Genomic DNA, 18848 nt, shown 5'->3' on the forward strand with positions numbered 1-18848 from the left:
GGAGGGCATTAGCTATGAGGAGAGGTTGGATAAACTCGGATTGTTTTTACTGGAACGACAGAGGTGGAGGGGCGACATGATAGAGGTTTACAAAGTTATGAGCGGCATGGACAGAATGGATAGTCAGAAGCTTTTTCCCAGGGTGGAAGAGTCAGTTACTAGGGGACATAGGTTTAAGGTGAGAGGGGCAAAGTTTAGAGGGGATGAGTCAGAGTAAAATAGCACAGAAACAGGCCCTTCGGCCCATCGTGTCCGTGCCGACCATCAAGCACCTAACTATTCTAATCCCATTTTCCAGCACTTGGCCTGTAGTCTTGTATGCTATGGTGTTTCAAGTGCTCATCTAAATACTTCTTAAATGTTGTGAGGGTTCCCGCCTCTACCACTCCCCCAGGCAGTGCGTTCCAGAATCCAACCACCCTCAGAGTGAAAAATGTTTTCCTCAAATCTGCTCTAAACTTCCTGCCCCTTACCTTAAATCTATGCCCCCTGGTTATTGACCCCTCCGCTGAGGGAACACGTTTCTTCCTATCTAACCTATCAATGCCCCTCATAATTTTGTATACCTCAATCAGGTCCCCCCTCAGCCTTCTCTGCTCGAAGGAAAACAACCCTAGCCTATTCAGTCTCTCTTCATTGCTGAAATGCTCCAGCCCAGGCAACATCCTGGTGAATCTCCTCTGCACCCTCTCCAGTGCAATCACATCCTTCCTATAGTGTGGTGACCAGAACTGTACACAGTACTCCAGCTGTGGCCTAACTAGTGTTTTATACAGCTCCATCATAACCTCCCTGCTCTTATATTCTGTGCCTTGACTAATAAAGGCAAGTATCCCATATGCCTTCCTAACTACCTTATCTACCTGTGCTGCTGCCTTCAGTGATCTATGGACAAGTATACCAAGGTCCCTCTGACCCTCTGTACTTCCTCGGGTCCCACCATCCATTGTATATTCCCTTGCCTTGTTAGTCCTCCCAAAATGCATCACCTCACACTTCTCAGGATTAAATTCCATTTGCCACTGCTCTGCCCATCTTACCAGCCCATCTATATCATCCTGTAATCTAAGGCTTTCCTCCTCATTATTTACGACACCAATTTTCGTGTCATCTGTAAAATTACTGATCGTACCTCCTCCATTCACATCTAAATCATTAATGTACACTACAAACAGCAAGGGTCCCAGCACCGATCCCTGCGGTCCACCACTGGTCAGTTATACCTGCTATCCTGTGAGAATGTACATAAGACACGATGGGATGAAGTCAGAGTGGACACTGTTGAATTTGCTAACTTGATCTTTGTGGGAACACAAGGGTTAATTAATTTAAAAGTCTTAAATAGTCAATTCATTTGATGTGCGAGGCAAGTTCTTTACACAGAGGGTGATGAGTGCCTGGAACTTGCTGCCGGGGGAGGTGGTGGAAGCAGTTACGATAGCGACGTTTAAGAGGCATCTTGACCAATACATGAATAGGATGGGAATAGAGTGATACGGTCCTCGGAAGTGCAGAAGGTTTTAGTTTAGGCAGGCATCAAGATCGGCGCAGGCTTGGAGGGGCGAGTTCTGTACTGTTCTTTGTTCTTTGATATGCGCCTGACCCTAACCTGCAGGTCAGTTGTTGTTGTCAGAGTGGGAGATCCAGAAATCTACAACACATCCAGTTTGTAAAACATGTGAGGGCCAGGAGCACGAATTCGATCTTTTGCTGAGCTGCTGATTCCAGTGATGTTGGGTTTTCAGAGGGAGTTTTATGCCTATGGCCCTCCCAACACCTGGCCAGGTTAGCATTGATGGAAGCTCAGGTTTTCAACACACCCAGTGTTGGTTCCATATCCCTCAATATCTTTGCCTAATAAACACCTGTCGATTTCAGTTCTGAAATCTTCAATTGGGAAGGTGGTGACATTGTGGTAATGCCACTGGACCAGTAGCCCAGAGGCCCAGGCTAGTGCTCTGGGGACATGGATTTGAATCCCACCATGGTAGATGGTGAAATTTGAATTCAATTAATAAATCTGGAATTAAAAAGCTAGTCTAATGGTGACCATGAAACCATTGTCGATTGTTGTAAAAACTCATCTGGTTCACTAGGGAAGGAAAATCTGCCATGCTGACCTAGTCTGGCCGACATGTGACTCCAGACCCACAGCAATGTGGTTGACTCTTAAATGCCCTCTGAGATGGCATAGCTCAGTTCAAGGGCAATTAGGGACGGGCAATAAATGCTGGCCTAGCCAGTGACACCCAGACCCCACGAATGAAAAAAAATTGACCCCCAACCTCAACAGCTTTTTGGAGCAGAGAGTTGGAGATTTCCACATCTTCTTTGTGTGAAGAAGTGCTTCCTGACATCACCCCTGAATGGCCTCGCTCTAATTTTAAGGTTATGCCCCCTTGTCCTGGACTCCCCAGCAATATAAATAAGGTAAATAGAGGGAAACTGTCAACCCCTTTAATCACCTTAAACACCTCAACCAGATCACCCTTTAATCTTCTAAACGCAAGCAATACAAGCCTAGTCTATGCAGCCTGTCCTCATAATTTACCCTCTTTAGCCCTGGTATCGTTCTGATGAATCTGCGCTGCACCCTCTTCAAAGCCGATATATCATTCCTGTGGTGCGGTGTGCAGAACTGAACACAGTTACTCCAGATGAGGTCTAACTAGAGCTCTCTACAGCTGGAACACAACTCCCACTCCTTTGTATTGCAGCCCACTGGAGATAAAGGCCAACGTTCCAGTAGTCTGTGGTCTGTTGGCATCCTGTCTATTGGCTGCTCCTATTGACCTTAAAGTCTCGGGTTCTAAGGGCGAGTTTATTCGCATCAAATCATGTTTAGCGGCGAGCTGGGCGGATTTGATTTCTGTTCTCTGTGTCCCCTCTCTTTTTTCTTGGTTTCAGCTTTGGCCAAAGTGGGAAGAGGGAGAGGTGTTTTGTGCTGACTCCAGTCTTCACGATAACCGCAGCAGAGACAGACAGTGACACAGAACCTGCTCACACCATCCAAATGCCTCAGTAGCACATTACACACTAAATTAGTTTGGAATGCAGGGAGCATTGTGCTGAGGGCAGTCAGGAGTCTCGGTCCAGTGTGAGGGTCAGTCCCTGCAGGCTGCAGTCAGGAGTCTCGGTCCAGTGTGAGGGTCAGTCCCTGCAGGCTGCAGTCAGGAGTCTCGGTCCAGTGTGAGGGTCAGTCCCAGCAGGCTGCAGTCAGGAGTCTCGGTCCAGTGTGAGGGTCAGTCCCTGCAGGCTGCAGTCAGGAGAATCGGTCCACTGTGAGGGTCAGTCCCTGCAGGCTGCAGTCAGGACTCTCGGTCCAGTGTGAGGGTCAGTCCCAGCAGGCTGTAGTCAGGAGTCTCGGTCCAGTGTGAGGGTCAGTCCCAGCAGGCTGCAGTCAGGGGTCCCAGTCCAGTGTGAGGGTCAGTCCCAGCAGGCTGCAGTCAGGAGTCTTGGTCCAGTGTGAGGGTCAGTCCCTGCAGGCTGCAGTCAGGAGTCCCAGTCCAGTGTGAGGGTCAGTCCCTGCAGGCTGCAGTCAGGAGTCTCGGTCCAGTGTGAGGGTCAGTCCCTGCAGGCTGCAGTCAGGAGTCTTGGTCCAGTGTGAGGGTCAGTCCCTGCAGGCTGCAGTCAGGAGTCTTGGTCCAGTGTGAGGGTCAGTCCCAGCAGGCTGCAGTCAGGGGTCCCAGTCCAGTGTGAGGGTCAGTCCCAGCAGGCTGCAGTCAGGAGTCTTGGTCCAGTGTGAGGGTCAGTCCCTGCAGGCTGCAGTCAGGAGTCCCAGTCCAGTGTGAGGGTCAGTCCCTGCAGGCTGCAGTCAGGAGTCTCGGTCCAGTGTGAGGGTCAGTCCCTGCAGGCTGCAGTCAGGAGTCTCGGTCCAGTGTGAGGGTCAGTCCCTGCAGGCTGCAGTCAGGAGTCTCGGTCCAGTGTGAGGGTCAGTCCCTGCAGGCTGCAGTCAGGGGTCTCGGTCCAGTGTGAGGGTCAGTCCCTGCAGGCTGCAGTCAGGAGAATTGGTCCAGTGTGAGGGTCAGTCCCTGCAGGCTGCAGTCAGGACTCTCGGTCCAGTGTGAGGGTCAGTCCCAGCAGGCTGCAGTCAGGAGTCTCGGTCCAGTGTGAGGGTCAGTCCCTGCATGCTGCAGTCAGGAGTCCCAGTCCAGTGTGAGGGTCAGTCCCTGCAGGCTGCAGTCAGGAGAATCGGTCCAGTGTGAGGGTCAGTCCCAGCAGGCTGCAGTCAGGAGTCTCGGTCCAGTGTGAGGGTCAGTCCCAGCAGGCTGTAGTCAGGACTCTCGGTCCAGTGTGAGGGTCAGTCCCAGCAGGCTGCAGTCAGGAGAATCGGTCCAGTGTGAGGGTCAGTCCCAGCAGGCTGTAGTCAGGACTCTCGGTCCAGTGTGAGGGTCAGTCCCTGCAGGCTGCAGTCGGGAGTCTCGGTCCAGTGTGAGGGTCAGTCCCTGCAGGCTGCAGTCAGGAGTCTCGGTCCAGTGTGAGGGTCAGTCCCAGCAGGCTGCAGTCAGGAGAATCGGTCCAGTGTGAGGGTCAGTCCCAGCAGGCTGCAGTCAGGAGTCTCGGTCCAGTGTGAGGGTCAGTCCCAGCAGGCTGTAGTCAGGACTCTCGGTCCAGTGTGAGGGTCAGTCCCAGCAGGCTGCAGTCAGGAGAATCGGTCCAGTGTGAGGGTCAGTCCCAGCAGGCTGTAGTCAGGACTCTCGGTCCAGTGTGAGGGTCAGTCCCTGCAGGCTGCAGTCGGGAGTCTCGGTCCAGTGTGAGGGTCAGTCCCTGCAGGCTGCAGTCAGGAGTCTCGGTCCAGTGTGAGGGTCAGTCCCTGCAGGCTGCAGTCAGGAGTCTCGGTACAGTGTGAGGGTCAGTCCCTGCAGGCTGCAGTCAGGAGTCTCGGTCCAGTGTGAGGGTCAGTCCCAGCAGGCTGCAGTCAGGAGTCTCGGTCCAGTGTGAGGGTCAGTCCCTGCAGGCTGCAGTCAGGAGGCTCGGTCCAGTGTGAGGGTCAGTCCCAGCAGGCTGCAGTCAGGAGAATCGGTCCAGTGTGAGGGTCAGTCCCTGCAGGCTGCAGTCAGGAGTCTCGGTCCAGTGTGAGGGTCAGTCACTGCAGGCTGCAGTCAGGAGTCTCGGTCCAGTGTGAGGGTCAGTCCCAGCAGGCTGCAGTCAGGAGTCTCGGTCCAGTGTGAGGGTCAGTCCCAGCAGGCTGCAGTCAGGAGTCTTGGTCCAGTGTGAGGGTCAGTCCCAGCAGGCTGCAGTCAGTAGTCTCGGTCCAGTGTGAGGGTCAGTCCCAGCAGGCTGCAGTCAGGAGTCTCGGTCCAGTGTGAGGGTCAGTCCCAGCAGGCTGCAGTCAGGAGTCTTGGTCCAGTGTGAGGGTCAGTCCCAGCAGGCTGCAGTCAGGAGTCTCGGTCCAGTGTGAGGGTCAGTCCCTGGAGGCTGCAGTCAGGAGTCTCGGTCCAGTGTGAGGGTCAGTCACTGCAGGCTGCAGTCAGGAGTCTCGGTCCAGTGTGAGGGTCAGTCCCTGCAGGCTGCAGTCAGGAGTCTCGGTCCAGTGTGAGGGTCAGTCCCAGCAGGCTGCAGTCAGGAGAATCGGTCCAGTGTGAGGGTCAGTCCCAGCAGGCTGCAGTCAGGAGAATCGGTCCAGTGTGAGGGTCAGTCCCTGCAGGCTGCAGTCAGGAGTCTCGGTCCAGTGTGAGGGTCAGTCTCTGCAGGCTGCAGTCAGGAGAATCGGTCCAGTGTGAGGGTCAGTCACTGCAGGCTGCAGTCAGGACTCTCGGTCGTGTGAGGGTCAGTCCCAGCAGGCTGCAGTCAGGAGAATCGGTCCAGTGTGAGGGTCAGTCCCTGCAGGCTGCAGTCAGGAGTCTCGGTCCAGTGTGAGGGTCAGTCCCAGCAGGCTGCAGTCAGGAGAATCGGTCCAGTGTGAGGGTCAGTCCCTGCAGGCTGCAGTCAGGAGTCTCGGTCCAGTGTGTCAGTCTCTGCAGGCTGCAGTCAGGAGAATCGGTCCAGTGTGAGGGTCAGTCCCAGCAGGCTGCAGTCAGGACTCTCGGTCGTGTGAGGGTCAGTCCCAGCAGGCTGCAGTCAGGAGAATCGGTCCAGTGTGAGGGTCAGTCCCTGCAGGCTGCAGTCAGGAGTCTCGGTCCAGTGTGAGGGTCAGTCCCAGCAGGCTGCAGTCAGGAGAATCGGTCCAGTGTGAGGGTCAGTCCCTGCAGGCTGCAGTCAGGAGTCTCGGTCCAGTTTGAGTGTCAGTCCCTGCAGGCTGCAGTCAGGAGTCTCGGTCCAGTGTGAGGGTCAGTCCCTGCAGGCTGCAGTCAGGAGAATCGGTCCAGTGTGAGGGTCAGTCACTGCAGGCTGCAGTCAGGAGAATCGGTCCAGTGTGAGGGTCAGTCACTGCAGGCTGCAGTCAGGAGAATCGGTCCAGTGTGAGGGTCAGTCACTGCAGGCTGCAGTCAGGAGTCTCGGTCCAGTGTGAGGGTCAGTCCCAGCAGGCTGCAGTCAGGAGTCTCGGTCCAGTGTGAGGGTCAGTCCCTGCAGGCTGCAGTCAGGAGTCTCGGTCCAGTGTGAGGGTCAGTCCCTGCAGGCTGCAGTCAGGAGGCTCGGTCCAGTGTGAGGGTCAGTCCCAGCAGGCTGCAGTCAGGAGAATCGGTCCAGTGTGAGGGTCAGTCCCTGCAGGCTGCAGTCAAGAGTCTCGGTCCAGTGTGAGGGTCAGTCCCAGCAGGCTGCAGTCAGGAGTCTCGGTCCAGTGTGAGGGTCAGTCCCAGTAGGCTGCAGTCAGGAGTCTCGGTCCAGTGTGAGGGTCAGTCCCTGCAGGCTGCAGTCAGGAGTCTCGGTCCAGTGTGAGGGTCAGTCCCTGCAGGCTGCAGTCAGGAGTCTTGGTCCAGTGTGAGGGTCAGTCCCAGCAGGCTGCAGTCAGGAGTCTTGGTCCAGTGTGAGGGTCAGTCCCAGCAGGCTGCAGTCAGGAGTCTCGGTCCAGTGTGAGGGTCAGTCCCAGCAGGCTGCAGTCAGGAGTCTCGGTCCAGTGTGAGGGTCAGTCCCAGCAGGCTGCAGTCAGGAGTCTTGGTCCAGTGTGAGGGTCAGTCCCAGCAGGCTGCAGTCAGGAGTCTCGGTCCAGTGTGAGGGCCAGTCCCAGCAGGCTGCAGTCAGGAGTCTCGGTCCAGTGTGAGGGTCAGTCCCAGCAGGCTGCAATCAGGAGTCTTGGTCCAGTGTGAGGGTCAGTCCCAGCAGGCTGCAGTCAGGAGTCTCGGTCCAGTGTGAGGGTCAGTCCCAGCAGGCTGCAGTCAGGAGTCTCGGTCCAGTGTGAGGGTCAGTCCCAGCAGGCTGCAGTCAGGAGTCTTGGTCCAGTGTGAGGGTCAGTCCCAGCAGGCTGCAGTCAGGAGTCTCGGTCCAGTGTGAGGGTCAGTCCCTGCAGGCTGCAGTCAGGAGTCTCGGTCCAGTGTGAGGGTCAGTCACTGCAGGCTGCAGTCAGGAGTCTCGGTCCAGTGTGAGGGTCAGTCCCTGCAGGCTGCAGTCAGGAGTCTCGGTCCAGTGTGAGGGTCAGTCCCAGCAGGCTGCAGTCAGGAGAATCGGTCCAGTGTGAGGGTCAGTCCCTGCAGGCTGCAGTCAGGAGAATCGGTCCAGTGTGAGGGTCAGTCCCTGCAGGCTGCAGTCAGGAGTCTCGGTCCAGTGTGAGGGTCAGTCTCTGCAGGCTGCAGTCAGGAGAATCGGTCCAGTGTGAGGGTCAGTCCCAGCAGGCTGCAGTCAGGACTCTCGGTCGTGTGAGGGTCAGTCCCAGCAGGCTGCAGTCAGGAGAATCGGTCCAGTGTGAGGGTCAGTCCCTGCAGGCTGCAGTCAGGAGTCTCGGTCCAGTGTGAGGGTCAGTCCCAGCAGGCTGCAGTCAGGAGAATCGGTCCAGTGTGAGGGTCAGTCCCTGCAGGCTGTAGTCAGGAGTCTCGGTCCAGTGTGAGGGTCAGTCCCAGCAGGCTGCAGTCAGGAGAATCGGTCCAGTGTGAGGGTCAGTCCCTGCAGGCTGCAGTCAGGAGTCTCGGTCCAGTGTGAGGGTCAGTCCCAGCAGGCTGCAGTCAGGAGAATCGGTCCAGTGTGAGGGTCAGTCCCTGCAGGCTGCAGTCAGGAGTCTCGGTCCAGTGTGAGGGTCAGTCCCTGCAGGCTGCAGTCAGGAGTCTCGGTCCAGTGTGAGGGTCAGTCCCTGCAGGCTGCAGTCAGGAGAATCGGTCCAGTGTGAGGGTCAGTCACTGCAGGCTGCAGTCAGGAGAATCGGTCCAGTGTGAGGGTCAGTCACTGCAGGCTGCAGTCAGGAGAATCGGTCCAGTGTGAGGGTCAGTCCCTGCAGGCTGCAGTCAGGAGTCTCGGTCCAGTGTGAGGGTCAGTCCCAGCAGGCTGCAGTCAGGAGAATCGGTCCAGTGTGAGGGTCAGTCCCTGCAGGCTGCAGTCAGGAGAATCGGTCCAGTGTGAGGGTCAGTCACTGCAGGCTGCAGTCAGGAGTCTCGGTCCAGTGTGAGGGTCAGTCCCTGCAGGCTGCAGTCAGGAGAATCGGTCCAGTGTGAGGGTCAGTCCCTGCAGGCTGCAGTCAGGAGTCTCGGTCCAGTGTGAGGGTCAGTCCCTGCAGGCTGCAGTCAGGAGTCTCGGTCCAGTGTGAGGGTCAGTCCCTGCAGGCTGCAGTCAGGAGTCTCGGTCCAGTGTGAGGGTCAGTCCCTGCAGGCTGCAGTCAGGAGTCTCGGTCCAGTGTGAGGGTCAGTCCCTGCAGGCTGCAGTCAGGAGTCTCGGTCCAGTGTGAGGGTCAGTCCCTGCAGGCTGCAGTCAGGAGTCTCGGTCCAGTGTGAGGGTCAGTCACTGCAGGCTGCAGTCAGGAGTCTCGGTCCAGTGTGAGGGTCAGTCCCTGCAGGCTGCAGATGAATTTGGTGTAAGTGTGTCTCGATCCAGTCAGTTTTTTAATCATGTCTCTTGGGACTACAGGAAGCAATTGGATTTATCGGGCGACAGGCTTCTTGGAAACAGAACTTCTTCCTTTATTGGGCTGTTGATGCAACTCATGCTCCGGTCTATGCATCGAGGACTTTCCTGGGAACAAGTCAGAGAGGCTTGTAAGTACTGGTCAATGCATTCTAATCTAAACAGTGGTAAGGCTAAGCTGCAGAAATATTGTGGTTAGACAATCAGTGTGAGGCCCCAAGGGGCTATTTAAAACAGTGAGCTTACTGTGGCAGAGTTCTTCATCCGATATCTGTGCTGTAGGAAGCTGGAGAGTAGACTCATCACTGGAGGATAGGATACTTTCCATATGGATTAGATATCCCTGCAGGCTTGTGCAGGTTAGTGCTAGCTGGACAAGTAGTGAACCTGAACCTTTAATAGTTCTCTGTACTCGTCAGATTTGTGGTTGTAGCTGGTTAAACTCCAGCAGTGCCCCCTCCCCCACCCCCCACCACTTTGGGCATCTCTATGCCTTAGCTCAGACAACCACACGTAAGCTCCCTAGACATGGGGAAGTGGGGTGAAGCCCTGCAGGGAGAGAGAGAGTGTAAAGTTTGCACAGGAAGTCTAACCATGTGGATTTGGCAGTGGGTTCAGTTTGGAGTTGGGGGCTTTCATTGTTTATCAGGAATCCAACTTTACTAAAAACAATTCAGCTTGACCAGCTACCACCATGAGCTGTGAAATGGATGCTGTTTACATTGTAATGTTGTGTTTGGACCATTCCCTTCGACAAGGTCCCTCATGGCAGACTGGTACAAAAGGTGAAGTCACACGGGATCAGAGGGGAGCTGGCAAGATGGATACAGAACTGGCTCAGTCATAGAAGAGAGAGGGTAGCAGTGGAAGGGTGCTTTTCTGAATGGAGGGCTGTGACTAGTGGTGTTCCGCAGGGATCACTGCTGGGACCTTTGCTCTTTGTAGTGTATATAAATGATTTGGAGGAAAATGTAGCTGGTCTGATTAGTAAGTTTGCGGACGACACAAAGGTTGGTGGAGTTGCGGACAGTGATGAGGATTGTCAGAGGATACAGCAGGATATAGATCGGTTGGAGACTTGGGCGGAGAAATGGCAGATGGAGTTTAATCCGGACAAATGTGAGGTAATGCATTTTGGAAGGTCTAATACAGGTGAGAAGTATACAGTAAATGGCAGAACCCTTAGGAGTATTGACAGGCAGAGAGATCTGGGCGTACAGGTCCACAGGTCACTGAAAGTGGCAACGCAGGTGGATAAGGTAGTCAAGAAGGCATACAGCATGCTTGCCTTCATCGGTTGGGGCATAGAGTATAAAAATTGGCAAGTCATGTTGCAGCTGTACAGAACTTTAGTTAGGCCACACTTAGAATATTGCGTGCAATTCTGGTCGCCACACTACCAGAAGGACGTGGAGGCTTTGGAGAGGGTACAGAAGAGGTTTACCAGGATGTTGCCTGGTCTGGAGGGCATTAGCTGTGAGGAGAGGTTGGATAAACTCGGATTGTTTTCACTGGAACGACGGAGGTGGAGGGGCGACATGATAGAGGTTTACAAAGTTATGAGTGGCATGGACAGAGTGGATAGTCAGAAGCTTTTTCCCAGGGTGGAAGAGTCAGTTACTAGGGGACATAGGTTTAAGGTGAGAGGGGCAAAGTTTAGAGGGGATGTGCGAGGCAAGTTCTTTACACAGAGGGTGGTGAGTGCCTGGAACTTGCTGCCGGGGGAGGTGGTGGAAGCAGGTACGATAGCGACGTTTAAGAGGCATCTTGACAAATACATGAATAGGATGGGAATAGAGGGATATGGGCCCCGGAAGTGCAGAAGGTTTTAGTTTAGGCAGGCATCAAGATCGGCGCAGGCTTGGAGGGCCGAATGGCCTGTTCCTGTGCTGTACTGTTCTTTGTTCTTTGTTCTCAGATACGGGGATGCAGTGCGTGAGATAGATGACAGCATTGGGAAAATCCTACAGGAGCTCCATGCACAGGACATCGCCAACAACACATTCGTGTTTTTCACATCAGACAATGGGGCTGCACTCATCTCAGCCCCCAACCAAGGTGAGTTCACCTGGTAACAGGTAGTTAACGAATTGAAGGAGGCATCTCTCCCTCTCCCCGTGTCTGCTACCAATTCAGGTTTGCTGCAGATAACTTGGAGTCATAGAATGATACAGCACAGAAGAAGGCCATTCAGGCCATCATGCCTGTACTGGCTGTTAGAAAGAGCTATCCAACTAGTCCCACTCCCTCTGCTCTTTCCAAATAGTCCTGCAAATTGTTCCCTTTCAGGTATTTTTCCAATTCCCTTTGAAATTTATTACTAATCTGGCCAGGTGGTCGAAGGGGAGCATTTTGGGAACAGTGACCATAACTCCATAAGTTCTTAAGGTACTTGTGGATAAGGATAAGAGTAGTCCTCGGGTGAAGGTGCTAAATTGGGGGAAGGCTAATTATAACAATATTAGGCAGGAACTGAAGAATTTAGATTGGGGGCTACTGTTTGAGGGTAAATCAACCTCTGACATGTGGGAGTCTTTCAAACGTCAGTTGATTCGAATCCAGGACCAGCATGTTCCTGTGAGGAAGAAGGATAAGTTTGGCAAGTTTTGGGAACCTTGGATAACGCGGGATATTGTGAGCCTAGTCAAAAAGAAAAAGGAAGCATTCGTAAGGGCTGGAAGGCTAGGAACAGACGAATCCCTTGAGGAATATAAAGACAGTAGGAAGGAACTTAAGCAAGGAGTCAGGAGGGCTAAAAGGGGTCATGAAAAGTCATTGGCAAACTGAGTGGATAGTCAGAAACTTTTTCCCAGGGTGGACGAGTCAGTTACTAGGGGACATAGGTTTAAGGTGAGAGGGGCAAAGTTTAGAGGGGATGTGCAAGGCAAGTTCTTTAGACAGAGGGTGGTGAGTGCTGGAACTTGCTGCCGGGGGAGATGGTGGAAGCAGGTACAATAGTGACGTTTAAGAGGCATCTTGACAAATACATGAATAGGATGGGAATAGAGGGGTACGGTCCCCGGAAGTGCAGAAGGTTTTAGTTTAGGCAGGCATCAAGATCAGCGCAGGCTTGGAGGGCCGAATGGCCTGTTCCTGTGCTGTACTGTTCTTTGTTCTTTTTGTTTGCTTCACCACTCTTTCAGGTAGTGCATTCCGGATCTCCTCACCTTCCCATGATTCTTTATCTAATTTTCTTATATCTGTGTCCTCTGGTGACTGACCTTTGTGTTCAGAGGCATCATTCGCTCCCAGAAACAGACTTACTTTTAAAGGAGTCAATACCAATTGCCCCACATCTCCAAATGTAGCAGCAGGATTGGGGGTGTCATAATGTCTTGGGCCAAATCTCTGTATCTTTGACACGTGTGTTTCTTCAATCTCTACAATAGAATTGACTCTATCAGCATCTCCCTTAATTCCTGTCTCCCTCATATATTTATCTTGCTTCCCTTTAAATGCATCTATGCTATTCACCTAACTGCTCCTTCTGGTAGTGAGTTCCATGTTCTAACCATTCTCCGGATAAAGACGTTTTTTCTGAATTACCTATTTATTAGTGACTTTTTTTTACGGCCCCAAGTTCTGGTCTCTCTCGCAAATGGAATAATCCTCTCCAAATCTATTCTATCAAACTTCTTCATAGCTTTAAGACTCTATCAATTCATCCCTCAGCTTTCTCTTTTCTGGAGAAAAGACTCCCAGCCTGTTCAGCCTCCTGATACGTATAACCTCTTCGTTCTAGTATCATTTAGTAAATCTTTTTACACCTTCTCCAGTGTCTCTATATTCTTTCTATAATATGGGGACCAAAACTGTGCACAGTTCAGCAAGTGTGGTCTAATCAAGGTTTTATATGAGTTTAACATATTTTCTCTGCTTTTCAGTTCTGTCTGCTTAGAAATTTAAAACCCCAGATCCCTCTGCTCCTCTACTACATTTAGACTCTTATTTTCAAAGGAATATGTGGCCTCCTTATTCTCCCCACCAAAATGTACTACCTCACACATGTATATATTGAAGTTCATTTGCCAATTCTTAATTCAATCATTACAACTAATATTTGCGTAATGATACAAAACTAAAGAACGTGCAATAATGCCCCTACTCTGGTGAGTCACGTTATTTAATTTAAACAGAACAATCTTGGCCTCTGACTTTTTTCCTGAGCTGCCCAGGTTACCCACAGTGACTGAACACAAGCCTTCATTGTGTGAGGTGAGGGGAAATCTTTCTCCTCGTCTTTTCCTGAGCCTTTGAGCAATAGTTGGCCAACTACACTGCAGTTACACCACCACCAATTCCGCCAATCCCCCCAAATCTCCCACAAAAATCCCTCTCCTCAAAACCCATTGCCCCAGTTCCACAATCCCAACCCCCAAACCTTCAGCTCCCCCAAATTCACTCCCCAAACTCGCCTGCTGCTGCCCCAAGCTGATCTTCCAAAACCCCACACCTCCCTAATTCAGATGCCCCCACACAAACTCACACAGAACAACCTCTTCCATCAACCCCCACACACTCCCCATTTTACACAAGGTAGTGTGCAGCATGAGGGAGTTTAGACATGGTACAGTGCACAGCACAAGAGAGTTTACCCAGGGTAGAGTTAAAGCACAAGAGAGTTTTACGCAGGGTATAGTGTAAAGCCCAATAGAGTTTACCCAGGGTATAATACACATCACTCGGGGGTTTATCCAGGGTATAGTACACATCACTAGGGAGTTTATCCAGGGTATAATACACATCACTAGGGAGTTTATCCAGGGTATAGTACACATCACTAGGGAGTTTATCCAGGGTATAATACACATCACTAGGGGGTTTATCCAGGGTATAGTACACATCACTAGGGAGTTTATCCAGGGTATAGTACACATCACTAGGGAGTTTATCCAGGGTATAATACACATCACGAGGGAGTTTATCCAGGGTATAATACCCATCACTAGGGAGTTTATCCAGGGTATAATACACATCACTAGGGAGTTTATCCAGGGTATAGTACACATCACTAGGGAGTTTATCCAGGGTATAGTACACATCACTAGGGAGTTTATCCAGGGTATAGTACACATCACTAGGGAGTTTATCCAGGGTATAGTACACATCACTAGGGAGTTTATCCAGGGTATAGTACACATCACTAGGGGGTTTATCCAGGGTATAGTACACATCACTAGGGAGTTTATCCAGGGTATAGTACACATCACTAGGGGGTTTATCCAGGGTATAATACACATCACTAGGGGGTTTATCCAGGGTATAATACACATCACTAGGGAGTTTATCCAGGGTATAGTACACATCACTAGGGGGTTTATCCAGGGTATAATACACATCACTAGGGGGTTTATCCAGGGTATAATACACATCACTAGGGGGTTTATCCAGGGTATAATACACATCACTAGGGAGTTTATCCAGGGTATAGTCCACATCACTAGGGAGTTTATCCAGGGTATAGTCCACATCACTAGGGAGTTTATCCAGGGTATAATACACATCACGAGGGAGTTTATCCAGGGTATAGTACACATCACTCGGGGGTTTATCCAGGGTATAGTACACATCACTAGGGAGTTTATCCAGGGTATAATACACATCACGAGGGAGTTTATCCAGGGTATAGTACACATCACTAGGGAGTTTATCCAGGGTATAATACACATCACTAGGGAGTTTATCCAGGGTACAATACACATCACGAGGGAGTTTATCCAGGGTATAGTACACATCACTAGGGAGTTTATCCAGGGTATAGTACACATCACTAGGGAGTTTATCCAGGGTATAATACCCATCACTAGGGAGTTTATCCAGGGTACAATACACATCACGAGGGAGTTTATCCAGGGTATAGTACACATCACTAGGGAGTTTATCCAGGGTATAGTACACATCACTAGGGAGTTTATCCAGGGTATAATACACATCACTAGGGAGTTTATCCAGGGTACAATACACATCACGAGGGAGTTTATCCAGGGTATAATACACATCACTAGGGAGTTTATCCAGGGTACAATACACATCACGAGGGAGTTTATCCAGGGTATAGTACACATCACTAGGGAGTTTATCCAGGGTATAGTACACATCACTAGGGAGTTTATCCAGGGTATAATAACCATCACTAGGGAGTTTATCCAGGGTATAATACACATCACGAGGGAGTTTATCCAGGGTACAATACACATCACGAGGGAGTTTATCCAGGGTATAATACACATCACGAGGGAGTTTATCCAGGGTATAATACCCATCACTAGGGGGTTTATCCAGGGTATAATACACATCACTAGGGAGTTTATCCAGGGTATAATACACATCACGAGGGAGTTTATCCAGGGTACAATACACATCACTAGGGAGTTTATCCAGGGTATAATACACATCACGAGGGAGTTTATCCAGGGTACAATACACATCACGAGGGAGTTTATCCAGGGTATAATACACATCACGAGGGAGTTTATCCAGGGTATAATACCCATCACTAGGGGGTTTATCCAGGGTATAATACACATCACTAGGGAGTTTATCCAGGGTATAATACCCATCACTAGGGAGTTTATCCAGGGTATAATACACATCACGAGGGAGTTTATCCAGGGTACAATACACATCACGAGGGAGTTTATCCAGGGTATAATACACATCACGAGGGAGTTTATCCAGGGTATAATACCCATCACTAGGGGGTTTATCCAGGGTATAATACACATCACTAGGGAGTTTATCCAGGGTATAATACACATCACTAGGGAGTTTATCCAGGGTATAGTACACATCACGAGGGAGTTTATCCAGGGTATAGTACACATCACGAGGGAGTTTATCCAGGGTATAATACCCATCACTAGGGAGTTTATCCAGGGTATAATACACATCACGAGGGAGTTTATCCAGGGTACAATACACATCACGAGGGAGTTTATCCAGGGTATAATACACATCACGAGGGAGTTTATCCAGGGTATAATACCCATCACTAGGGGGTTTATCCAGGGTATAATACACATCACTAGGGAGTTTATCCAGGGTATAATACACATCACGAGGGAGTTTATCCAGGGTACAATACACATCACGAGGGAGTTTATCCAGGGTATAATACACATCACGAGGGAGTTTATCCAGGGTACAATACACATCACGAGGGAGTTTATCCAGGGTACAATACACATCACTAGGGAGTTTATCCAGGGTATAATACCCATCACTAGGGAGTTTATCCAGGGTATAATACACATCACGAGGGAGTTTATCCAGGGTACAATACACATCACGAGGGAGTTTATCCAGGGTATAATACACATCACTAGGGAGTTTATCCAGGGTATAATACACATCACTAGGGGGTTTATCCAGGGTAGAATACACATCACTAGGGAGTTTATCCAGGGTATAATACACATCACTAGGGAGTTTATCCAGGGTATAGTACACATCACGAGGGAGTTTATCCAGGGTATAATACCCATCACTAGGGAGTTTATCCAGGGTATAATACACATCACTAGGGGGTTTATCCAGGGTATAATACACATCACGAGGGAGTTTATCCAGGGTATAATACCCATCACTAGGGAGTTTATCCAGGGTATAATACACATCACTAGGGGGTTTATCCAGGGTATAATACACATCACTAGGGAGTTTATCCAGGGTATAATACACATCACTAGGGGGTTTATCCAGGGTAGAATACACATCACTAGGGAGTTTATCCAGGGTATAGTACACATCACTAGGGAGTTTATCCAGGGTATAATACACATCACTCGGGGGTTTATCCAGGGTATAATACACATCACGAGGGAGTTTATCCAGGGTATAATACACATCACGAGGGAGTTTATCCAGGGTATAATACACATCACTCGGGGGTTTATCCAGGGTATAATACACATCACAAGGGGGTTTATCCAGGGTATAATACACATCACGAGGGAGTTTATCCAGGGTATAATACACATCACTAGGGAGTTTATCCAGGGTATAATACACATCACTAGGGGGTTTATCCAGGGTATAATACACATCACTAGGGAGTTTATCCAGGGTATAGTACACATCACTAGGGAGTTTATCCAGGGTATAATACACATCACTAGGGAGTTTATCCAGGGTATAGTACACATCACTAGGGAGTTTATCCAGGGTATAGTACACATCACTAGGGGGTTTATCCAGGGTATAATACACATCACTAGGGAGTTTATCCAGGGTATAGTACACATCACTAGGGAGTTTATCCAGGGTATAATACACATCACTAGGGAGTTTATCCAGGGTATAGTACACATCACTAGGGAGTTTATCCAGGGTATAATACACATCACGAGTGAGTTTATCCAGGGTATAATACACATCACGAGGGAGTTTATCCAGGGTATAATACACATCACGAGTGAGTTGATCCAGGGTATAATACACATCACTAGGGGGTTTATCCAGGGTATAATACACATCACGAGGGAGTTTATCCAGGGTATAATACACATCACTAGGGAGTTTATCCAGGGTATAATACACATCACGAGTGAGTTTATCCAGGGTATAATACACATCACGAGGGAGTTTATCCAGGGTATAATACACATCACTAGGGAGTTTATCCAGGGTATAATACACATCACTAGGGAGTTTATCCAGGGTATAATACACATCACTAGGGAGTTTATCCAGGGTATAGTACACATCACTAGGGAGTTTATCCAGGGTATAATACACATCACGAGTGAGTTTATCCAGGGTATAATACACATCACGAGGGAGTTTATCCAGGGTATAATACACATCACGAGTGAGTTGATCCAGGGTATAATACACATCACTAGGGGGTTTATCCAGGGTATAATACACATCACGAGGGAGTTTATCCAGGGTATAATACACATCACTAGGGAGTTTATCCAGGGTATAATACACATCACGAGTGAGTTTATCCAGGGTATAATACACATCACGAGGGAGTTTATCCAGGGTATAATACACATCACTAGGGAGTTTATCCAGGGTATAGTACACATCACTAGGGAGTTTATCCAGGGTATAATACACATCACGAGGGAGTTTATCCAGGGTATAATACACATCACTAGGGAGTTTATCCAGGGTATAGTACACATCACTAGGGAGTTTATCCAGGGTATAATACACATCACTAGGGAGTTTATCCAGGGTATAGTACACATCACTAGGGAGTTTATCCAGGGTATAATACACATCACGAGTGAGTTTATCCAGGGTATAATACACATCACGAGGGAGTTTATCCAGGGTATAATACACATCACGAGGGAGTTTATCCAGGGTATAATACACATCACGAGGGAGTTTATCCAGGGTATAGTACACATCACTAGGGAGTTTATCCAGGGTATAGTACACATCACTAGGGGGTTTATCCAGGGTATAATACACATCACTAGGGGGTTTATCCAGGGTATAATACACATCACTAGGGAGTTTATCCAGGGTATAATACACATCACTAGGGAGTTTATCCAGGGTATAATACACATCACGAGTGAGTTTATCCAGGGTATAATACACATCACGAGGGAGTTTATCCAGGGTATAATACACATCACGAGGGAGTTTATCCAGGGTATAATACACATCACGAGTGAGTTTATCCAGGGTATAATACACATCACGAGGGAGTTTATCCAGGGTATAATACACATCACGAGGGAGTTTATCCAGGGTATAGTACACATCACTAGGGAGTTTATCCAGGGTATAATACCCATCACTAGGGGGTTTATACAGGGTATAGTACACATCACTAGGGGGTTTATCCAGGGTATAATACACATCACGAGGGAGTTTATCCAGGGTATAATACCCATCACTAGGGGGTTTATCCAGGGTATAGTACACATCACTAGGGGGTTTATCCAGGGTATAGTACA

At 49.9% G+C, this 18848-nt stretch overlaps 1 protein-coding gene across 3 annotated transcripts in view; it reads left to right on the forward strand.

Moving 5' to 3' along the window:
- Positions 1-18848, forward strand: part of galns (galactosamine (N-acetyl)-6-sulfatase) — a 216167-nt gene that overhangs the window by 112102 nt on the left and 85217 nt on the right. For all 3 annotated transcript variants that reach the window (XM_068048989.1, XM_068048991.1, XM_068048990.1), the window contains 2 exons: positions 8929-9056; positions 10844-10983. In XM_068048989.1, the coding sequence (XP_067905090.1) occupies positions 8929-9056; positions 10844-10983 (268 nt within the window). The remainder of the gene's footprint in view (positions 1-8928; positions 9057-10843; positions 10984-18848) is intronic.

Source organism: Heterodontus francisci, chromosome 17 (assembly GCF_036365525.1).
Source record: "Heterodontus francisci isolate sHetFra1 chromosome 17, sHetFra1.hap1, whole genome shotgun sequence".
NCBI lineage: Eukaryota > Metazoa > Chordata > Chondrichthyes > Heterodontiformes > Heterodontidae > Heterodontus > Heterodontus francisci.